The following is a 9,909-nucleotide window of genomic DNA, read 5'->3' as shown; positions in this document are numbered from 1 at the left end:
CTACTACTAACAGGAGCGTTAATGCTGACAGGTAAGCGAACAGAAGCTGGACAGGATACTGTGGTCACAGCTAGCATTGTAGGACTCTAACTTTCAAGAGGCAATTAACAAAAGGTGTGCAGGCTAAGTCTGAGAGTTTACTACTGCATATACAATAGATCAATCAAAGCAGAAGCTGTATCCAAAATTTTAATCATCATCAATCAATTCAGTTCTTTTTTATATAGAGAGAGAGCTCAATCACAATAAGAGTTGCCTGAAGGCGCTGTATATTCTAAGGTAAAGATGCCTTCTATGAGCAAGCATTTGGCGATAGTGGGAAGGAAAAACTCCCTTTTAACAGGAAGAACCCTCCTGTAGAACCAGGCTCAGGGAGACAGGACAAAAGAGACACTGTGGAAGAGAGCTAAAGACTGGCAGCATGTTGTCATCACCTACCTGAGCTGGTGGATGGCGTTAACACCCAAGTAGAGAAATACAACGGCTCGAGAAAGTAGGATTTTCTAATTCATACCATAGTTGCAGTTACCAAAAATCTTGGATGAGTTTGAATCTTGGTGACCTTGAACTCAAGGTCAAGGTCAGAAGTCAAGTTTTCTGAAAATCTTTGAACACAATAAATCAAGTAAGATGTCGTCTGGTATTTTGAAATTGATGCCATAGTTGGATCTGCTAGGAGACTGAGGGGTAGCTCTGGCAACCGCCAGTATTTTTAATAACTTACTTTTAATAACTTTGATGAATCAAGAAGCAGGTGCAACTTAATTTTTCTTTTTTTTTTTTGTTCCACTTTCCTCATCTTCTTTTCTCTCTTCTAGTGCATTCTCATTACCTATATGGACATATGCTTGCGGCCTTTTGAGAGTGATATGCCAAATCTGGAGAGGGAGACCTGGGTACCTCATAGGGAAGGCTTCGTCCCTTTGTTGCCCAGCCTCACCTTCCAACTTTCACCTCTCACCTCTTCTTCGGACACGTGCAATACAGAGGCCAACTCTGACCTTTGAACTCTTGAGAGTGCACATTGGCTGCGCTCGCTGCTGTAATGGAGGCTCATCCTGGTCTCTCCCAGTTTACCCCCGTGCTCCCAGTAGCCTTGTTGTTGTGGTTGTTGTGCTCCTGCTCCCCTGATCTCAGCTGTGGATTTTTTTCCTGGTTGTAATAGTCTCAACATGGCCAAGCCCAAACCAATCTTCCTGCGTCATCATGTCCTTTACAAGAAAACAGCGTCAAAAAGATTAAAGGAGATGGTGAGCAGGTGTTGGTTTGGATTTGAGAATGATGAATACTTGTATAAATGGCAGATCCCACCACACGTTACCCCTCTACCGGTTATGCAAGGTATTACTCATTTATCTCTGTACATAAAATGGATGACTTATGTTTTTTATAGAAATATTATATATAAATATATATATATAAATATATATATATTGGGAATATATATGGAAAACAATATAATATTGCTGTATGAAACCCAATGCCCTGTATTCAATAGTGACTGTTCTCTCTCTCTTTCTCTTTCTTTCTCTTTCTCTCTGTGTCGGACCTTCGTGTGTCTTTTGCTGTATGCTGTGCGTGTGTGAATCGTTGGTGGGAGGGACTCACTAAGGGAGGTGTGTGTTTCCACAAGGACTCTTCACAGGTTCATGGGTCCAATATCAGACTTCTCTCTTTGCCTCTTCTCCCATTCCTTCTTTTTTCCTTCTCTTCCTTCTCTTTTAACACAATGTAGCTGTTGCCTCTCCTTTCTCTGCCTCTCTCGCCTTCTGTATGACACTATGTAGCCTAGAATAGAGAGAATCCTTTAATATGAAGTGTGTGTGAGAGAGAGTGTGTGAGAGTGTATGACTAAATGAGTCTCTGTGCTTGAGACTAGTAGATTTCGTGTGAAAAGGCCAGCCCCAGCCATGCGACCATGACTTTCTCTGTGGATGGTAGTGTGACCACTGTAGCTCTTCTCTGTTGATTCCTTACATTCTCTCAAAATCAAACTGTAAACTGCTGCTCAACATCAGCCAATGAAATCCACATGAAACTGCTCCACGTGACAGACTTGTCTAATGTTGCTCTGATTGAGCAGTCAGTACTCTTGGCTCACCAACTCCTCATCCAATAAGAACACAGCAAATGAACCAGTGAAGTGCTGGATGGGTGTACAATCTTTTTCTTTTTCTTTTTTTTTTAAAGTTTTTCCAAGGTGTCTAAAAGGTGTAACGTGCTATGTGGCAGCTATGAGTACTGTGTCTTTATTCCAGGTGTGAAACAATGCTGACAAATCAAGATTTTATTATTTGGCTATTTAAAAAGAAGTGTAATGTATTTATGACACTATATAGACATAAGTAAAGCTGTTTTTTAAAGATTTGGTATCCTGTGTTCCTTGTTAAGTTATATGTGCCAGCGTATTGTATTATAGGCTAAAAACAACACTGGACAGTGTATTGAAAATGGTCTTTATTGTAAGAATTAAACAGAAAATATCACTTTTCAGAACATCTACAAATACACAACAATCTTAGTTATAAAAGTCCAAAATAAGTTAGCAAAAAAAAAATAAAAATGGCAAATCCACTCTGTAGAAAAAGGGAACGTATTTACAACACTAGCATTCATAATCAGTTTAAATTAAGCAGATCTTGGTCAAAACTGCCATGGTACATATTGGCCCCATGAATAAACTCTTGTTTTTTAAGCATTAAAACTCACACACACAAAAAAATGAATGAAAGATTAGGGAAAGCTTTTGAAGAGGAAATCTTAAATTAAGTAAGGAAAGAAAACTGGATCTGTCATTCCTCTGTGGCTCTATAAATCTGGAGGCAAGCCTAACAGGGATCACGTGTAGTAAATATGTGTTGGGTTCATGCAGCAAAGTCTTTGAATCTCCTGTAGCTTTGACAAACAGGTCTGGAACATCGCATAAGGCAGGGAAAAAAGGGAACAAAGCCTCAATGTGAACAGGAAAAGTCAGTTTGGCTAGCTGGCCCGTGGATCAACAGAGCTGCAATACTTGTCAAATGGAAACATTTTTTAATTTGGCATAAGACAAAATAATTTAATCAGCAGAAGCACAAAATAGACATAATTTAGGATTAAAGGTCACTGCTTTTTGTTTGCTCGCTGTGCACCTACTGGCCGGCTGGTCTAAGGGTCTATTTGGGAATGTCCACAGGAAAGGCCACAGGTCCATCTACTGCAGAGATGCTGTCCACAATGGAGGTCAAGGCCCGCATGTTCCCCTGCTCTGGAGAGTCTGCAACGCTCAGGAGATCTGCAAAAAGACCCAGTTACACACTGAGTACCTGTGAAGGTGCTACCTAGTCTACCTAGTTTAATGGGACTAAGTGAACTGTGCTTACCCTCGCTGCTGTAGCTCTGCGTGCACTGCTCTGGAGTGCTGCTCCACTCCGGGCTGCTGCAGCAGGTGCTGCCTGAACTGGGCTCGCTTGACGACGACACCTGTTGCCATGGCGATGCACACACACAAGTTGCTGTCAGTCACTCTGTTATGATACAGCACACCATACCACCCCACACAGAAAAACAACACACACTAAAGTGCAGTGTACTACCACGAACGCACATATAGTTAATGCATCCCGTGACCCCACTCAGAGGCAAATGTACACGATGAAAAAGACTTTCCATTACTATGACGCCTGTCACAGGAGTTCTTGTCAGTGTCTTTAAAAACACTAATGAGCTACACTGGATCATGTTTTTAAAAACCTTTTAAAACACAACATTTTTGCTCATTGTATGGCTGAATACATACTCACAATAACCTCAAACCTTATCCAGAATGAATAAATCAAAAGGAACATGAACAGATAATCAAATTTACACATTTTTGATTTGACATTTTACCCCAGTCATTTTTTAATGTAGTATTTATCTTTCTCTTTACTGTACCGCTCATTTTTCTCCCATATCTTCTGCCACTTTCCAACTAGTGCTGTTCCCAACTCTGTTTCCCTCTTGGCTGATTTCTCTGTTATTTTGAATTTCTCCCTTCCCTCGTCCTGTCTCTGTCCTACTTACTCTGGGTTGAGTTGGACTGGGCCGGTAGAGCAAACCCTGCTGTCCTGTCTCAGTGTCCTGCTGGTTGAGGGAGGACACCAGGGCTTGGAGCCTTTCAATATACTGGATGGCGCTCCGCAAGATCTCAACCTTGGGCAGCCTCTGGTTGGGGTTCATCAGCGTGCTCCTCTTCAAAGCATCGAAGGCCTCGTTCACCTTCTTTAGGCGTCTCTTCTCCCTCAGTGTGGCTGCTCGCCGGCGGTCCATGGTCACTGTCTTCCTTTTACACAGCTTACAGGCCCAGGGAAGACACTGACCTGGGCAGTGGGGCTCGGAGTGAGGCGACATGCTGGATGGAGAGGCTTTGTCCTCGGTACCTGTCACTCCAACTCCGACACCCCCAGACAGGTTCCCACACAAGCCCATCATGGAGTTCCTGTCCTGGTAGCCAGCTTGGTCATACGCCCCGGGCAGGCGAGAGGGGAAGTAGCTGTCCCCTCCTTCATAGAAGCGCTGGTCAGGGAAAAAATAAGGGTTGGTCTCAAAAAGCTCCATACTGGACAGTTGTGGTCTGGATACAAGGGAACAAAGATCCCAGCTTTCCTAGGAACTAGTCTTCAGTATGCGCTCTTCTGTCCTGTGTCTGGAGTTTGCGTTGGAGTGTACGTGTGTGCACCTATCTTCTTCCCGGCCTGAGTTTGTGATGAGTGGAAGACGTGTGGAGAGCAACTGGTGTGGAGCAACTGTAGACTGGCATTTAAACCCCTCTGCCTTCTGCTGGATCACAGGGTTAAATTTAGCACGAGCCCCCAGAAACCTGACACGACGTTTAGCTGTTGCTGCACATCTACACATCACATCTCTGTTTGGCCCTGCTCTCTAGGGCTTTAAGGCCCAGTTGTACGCGTGCGTGTTTTTCTGTGGGTTTGTGTGCTCATGTATTTCTTAAGAGGCCAGGACATGATCAGGTTGAAATGGGAGAGACTGCCTCAGATCAAAGGTGTCCATCTTAGTGAGTTAATCCCAGACTTGCGTCCCCTTCCGAACATGAAGAGTTCCATCATTAAGTGGGGAGGCAGAAGGGACATTCTGGAAACAGCTGTCACTTCTGCTGGGAGCCAGTGGGACACAGAGACAATACATTGTTTGACTTCAGGTTTTTGATGGGAAGTCAATGAGGCAAGAGACTGTTGCTTACTCTGGACTGCTGTGAAGCACTGTCAGACTCATAATGTGATCAACTTGGTCAATACCAAAAAAAAGCTTAGGTGACATTGTTCCTGTGGTTTATGTAACTGCATTCATATCCGCTGACTTTCATCTTGAGATGATTGCACTATGTGATGCAAGTGACCTTCTGAGTTATACTAGCCTCAGAACCAGGCAGGTCTGTGCAGGAACCATCAGCAGAGTGAGCTGCTAGGCTGACACTGGCTCACATTACCCCCAGAATTTAAGGGACAGTAATGAGTCAGCCACACAGAGGGAATGGCCTTGGTTGTCCTGACCTCTTCCAGCAAGTCATAGCATTAGCCTAGCCACTGGGTGTTAATCCTTCCAGGACATGTCTCACCTCGTAGCTCATCAGCTAATTCTGACTAGCTTCCGCTAACATTGCAGCACAGCCAAAACACACACTTCTGTCAGCAGAGAAGTGGCCTGGAGTGACAGGCAAATCATGAGGAGTGTTACATGAGTCTGTACTCTATTTCTTTACAATAAGTTTATCACAGTAATACACTACCTCTCAGGAGATGTTTTGGAAGAGACAAATTGCTAGCAGTTTCCTAATAACCACAGTTCATTAAACTTAGAGGGTTGCAAGGTCTGGTGAATACCACTGCCAATGGTATTCTCCAACCAATGAAAGAGTAAATACACGTTTTTTGAAACAAAAGTAAACAATACTATATCATTGGAAACCATGAGTTCAATATTTAAAATAGAGAAAATAAAGAAGAACTAAGGACTTTATAGTGTCACGATAAGACATGAAAAGCTAGGTTTTATACTTTTCCTGCTTATAAAATCAAAGAACAGCAAAAATTCTGGCACAACTTCACCTACTTCCAAGGTGCATAGAGAGGATGAGAAACTCACAACGCAGGGACTCGAGGAACACTTAAGAGTATGACCCTGATGAAGGCCACAAGCCAAAACGCGTTGGTCATTTAATAAAGTTCTTTACTTTTAAGTGTTGCTGGAGTCCCTGCTTATAAAATTAAAGAAGGCATTATTAATTCCGGTCTTATGTGAAAATTTTGAAGGTTCGACATACCAGGGAGCCTTTCCAGCTAGCTCCCTAAATCTGCTTTTAATATTTAAACTACAGCATTGTAAAACCTTCTTACATGTTAGCTTGCAAGTTAACACTATTATGGAATTTAGTTCTCTCTCTAGACCTCTACCATCCAGTTTTCTATTGTCCAATGTTGGTGAGCCCTTGCATATTATAAGGTTTGATGAGATGCTCTCCTGCATACCTTGGTTGCAACAAGTAGTTATTTAAGTTTCTGTTGTGTTCCTATCAGCTCAAACCAGTCTGTCTATTCTCCTCTAATGTCTGGTGTCAACAAGGCCTTTTCACCCAGATGAAAATCGACATAAAAAAATACATATTTTTATTGCTCAGATTAATTTTTTATTTCTGACTTTTTTCCACATCAGTGACAATCTCACACAGACCGGATTTCGGATGAGAGAACTCAAGATGTTGCAATTTCCTCATTATAACTGCCCCTTAAAGCCTCTATGTATTTATTTTTATTGTGGATCAGCGTTGCCTAAACAGCAGCTTGTTTAAAAGAATATATTTATAGGCCTGGTTTGTGGCAGATATGTTGATATTTCGTGTAAGAGAAAGCACAGGTGCAACCAATGATTTCCATTTAAGCATTCCAGGGTTGTGCTGGTTCAAAGGGTTAATGACACACAATGGAACAGAGCCTCTTATTTCTTACTGTTTATTCTTTACCTGTGTTTTACACTCAACAAAAATATAAACGCAACACCTTTGTTACTGCTCCCATTCCCCATGGGATGGACGTAGAGACCTAAAATTCATTCCAGATACACAATATAACCATCCCTCCCAAACAGTGGTCACAAATCAGTCCAAATGTGTGGTAGTGGGCACATCTGCTATATTGAGATAATCCATCCCACCTCACAGGTGTGCCACATCAGGATGCTGATCTGACATCATGAGTAGTGCACAGGTGTACCTCAGACTGCCCACAACAAAAGGCCACCCTGGAATGTGCAGTTTTTTGCGCTATTGGAGGTCTGGGGACCCAGAACCGGTCAGTATCTGGTGTGACCACCATTTGCCTCATGCAGTGCAACACATAGTCGCATGGAGTCTATCAGATTGTCAATTGTGGCCTGTGGAATGTTGGTCCACTCCACTTCAATGGCTGTGCGAGGTTGTTGGATATTTGTGGGAACTGGTACACGCTGTCGTATACGCCGGTCAAGCACATCCCGAACATGCTCAATGGGTGACATGTCCGGTGAGTATGCTGGCCATGCAAGAACTGGGACATTCTCAGCTGCCATCTGCCCTGAACAATGTGAACCATGATTCATCCGTGAAGCGCACACCTCTCCAACGTGCCAGACGCCATCGAATGTGAGCATTTGCCCACACAAGTCTGTTACGGCGACGAGCTGGAGTCAGGTCAAGACCCCGATGAGGACGACGGGCATGCAGTTGAGCGTCCCTGAGACGGTTTCTGACAGTTTGTGCAGAAATTGTTTGGTTGTGCAAACCAATTGTTCCAGCAGCTGTCTGGGTGGCTGGTCTCAGACGATCTTGGAGGTGAACCTGCTGGATGTGGAAGTCCTGGGCTGGTGTGGTTACACGAGGTCTGCGGTTGTGAGGCCGGTTGGATGTGCTGCCATATTCTCTGAAACGCCCGTGGAGACGGCTTATGGTTGAGAAATGAACATTCAGTGCACGGGCGACAGATCTGGTTGACATTCCTGCTGTCAGCATGCCAATTGCACGCTCCCTCATTGCTTGTGGCATCTGTGGCATTTTGCTGTAAGACAAAACTGCACATTCCAGGGTGGCCTTTTGTTGTGGGCAGTCTGAGGTACACCTGTGCACTACTCATGATATCAGATCAGCATCCTGATGTGGCACACCTGTGAGGTGGGATGGATTATCTCAATATAGCAGATGTGCCCACTACCACACATTTGGACTGATTTGTGACCACTGTTTGGGAGGGATGGTTATATTGTGTATCTGGAATGAATTTTAGGTCTCTACGTCCATCCCATGGGGAATGGGAGCCGTAACAAAGGTGTTGCGTTTATATTTTTGTTGAGTGTATATCCTTTTGAAGGTAACAAACACAAAGTTTCAGCTAGACACAATCAAAACAAAAAAATCTTACAAGTCAGTGAATTAACTACAGGAAGATTTCAGTCCTGGGATTAGGTGCCAGGCAGAGGTTTGGCAGGCCCATCTGGTGGCTTGTGGTATCCTCCTGGGGTTTGGGCTTGGGTTTAAGGCAGAGTGCACAGTCTTAGCTTGGCACGGGGCTGGGTCGGCTGTCAGGTTAGTCTGTGATGGATCGTCACTGATGGTGGAGTGAGTACAAAGAAGCCTGTGTTGGACTCAGGGGTACAGCAAGGAGGGGGTTTGCAGTGTGTCAGAATCACTCATAACCCTCTGTCATCTTAACCCATTGTCAGCAGAACTAGATGTGTGTGTGTGTGTGTGTGTGTGTGTGTGTGTCCCTCAGTATTTGAAGTGAACACTTAAGATACAGAACAGTTTGTTTACCTGTGGTTTGCTAATACTGTACTTTATTTTCCATCTTAAAATAGGCCAAACCAGTGAAAAATAGGCTGGCTCTAATTTAATTATGACTGATTGGCCCCATGTAAGAAATAATGCAAAAAATATACAAATTAATACCTATTGTGACATTTGGATTTATTCTAAGTATCAGAGCTATTGATTAAATTACTAAATAAATATCAATAATATAATATAATATAATAACGTATTTCTTGTCCATAGTGTGTAAGGGTCCCCTTGTGTGCAGCGCGGGGGGGTAGCCCTGTCACTGGCAACACTGTTCCACTTCTCCTCAGTGACAAGCAACAGCACATTGTGGGACAGCTGAGCTCTGGGGGAGGAGGGAGGGATCAGTCCTCCTCACCCCAGGTTAGCCTCAAGTTTTCCAGTGACCTGGAGAGCTGTCATCTGAGTGCAGTCGGGAAATCTCAGATATGTAAGAGGAGAATAACATAACAACAGCAAGGAACTGTTTATTAGAGGTGGCTAAACCAGGTCTTCCATCCAGTGATACATTACGATATAGGACGCAAAACAGGATACACAAGTTGTTTAAACAAATAAAATACATGCTTTTGTTTCTACTTTATTTGGATGTTAAACTCATAAAACTCATAATAATTCCCATGAGTTTATTTGTATTCTAACAGCTTTATGTGCTTTAGTGTCCAGCATGAGCACTAACCTATTAATTTGACTGGTAGATACTGAGAATCGGAAGGAAGCAGAATCACTCAATTTTGACTTTTGCTTGAAATTTTGTGAACACTTTAGAAACGACCTTTTTTGGCTTCTTTGTTACCTGCCAGGCTATGACCCCTCTTGCTACTGGAGAGATCTTTTTTTTTTTGATCAAGCACTCCTGGGCAGTGTAACAATGATCTTCAATTTTTCTCAATTTACGCTATCTGTCTGACTTTCTATTGTTGGAGTAGAAAGTGTAGCAATAGTTCTGTAACCTTTTCCAGCCTGGTGGGCTTCAATAAGCCTTTTTTCTAAAGGACCTTAGAAATCTCATTTGTGCATGGTAAGATACAGTCCCTCAGACATGGCAATGGATTTTTTTTTTTTTT

The 9,909-nt window shown here is 43.1% G+C and overlaps 1 protein-coding gene across 1 annotated transcript; it reads right to left on the bottom strand.

Moving 5' to 3' along the window:
- Positions 1-2,536: 2,536 nt before the first annotated feature.
- On the bottom strand, positions 2,537-4,744 carry myog (myogenin). Its single transcript, XM_085353986.1, has 3 exons — positions 4,045-4,744; positions 3,363-3,462; positions 2,537-3,274 (listed from the first exon to the last, which is right to left on the bottom strand). The coding sequence occupies exons 1-3, from the start codon at positions 4,576-4,578 to the stop codon at positions 3,156-3,158; spliced, it is 753 nt and encodes a 250-aa protein (XP_085210112.1). The 5' UTR covers positions 4,579-4,744; the 3' UTR covers positions 2,537-3,155.
- Positions 4,745-9,909: the final 5,165 nt, after the last annotated feature.

Source organism: Diplotaxodon limnothrissa, linkage group LG5 (assembly GCF_057381915.1).
Source record: "Diplotaxodon limnothrissa isolate DT_005_m linkage group LG5, D_limnothrissa_male_GT1.1, whole genome shotgun sequence".
NCBI lineage: Eukaryota > Metazoa > Chordata > Actinopteri > Cichliformes > Cichlidae > Diplotaxodon > Diplotaxodon limnothrissa.
Note: the sequence above shows the minus strand (reverse complement) of the source record. Positions and strands in the feature narration are given on the sequence as shown.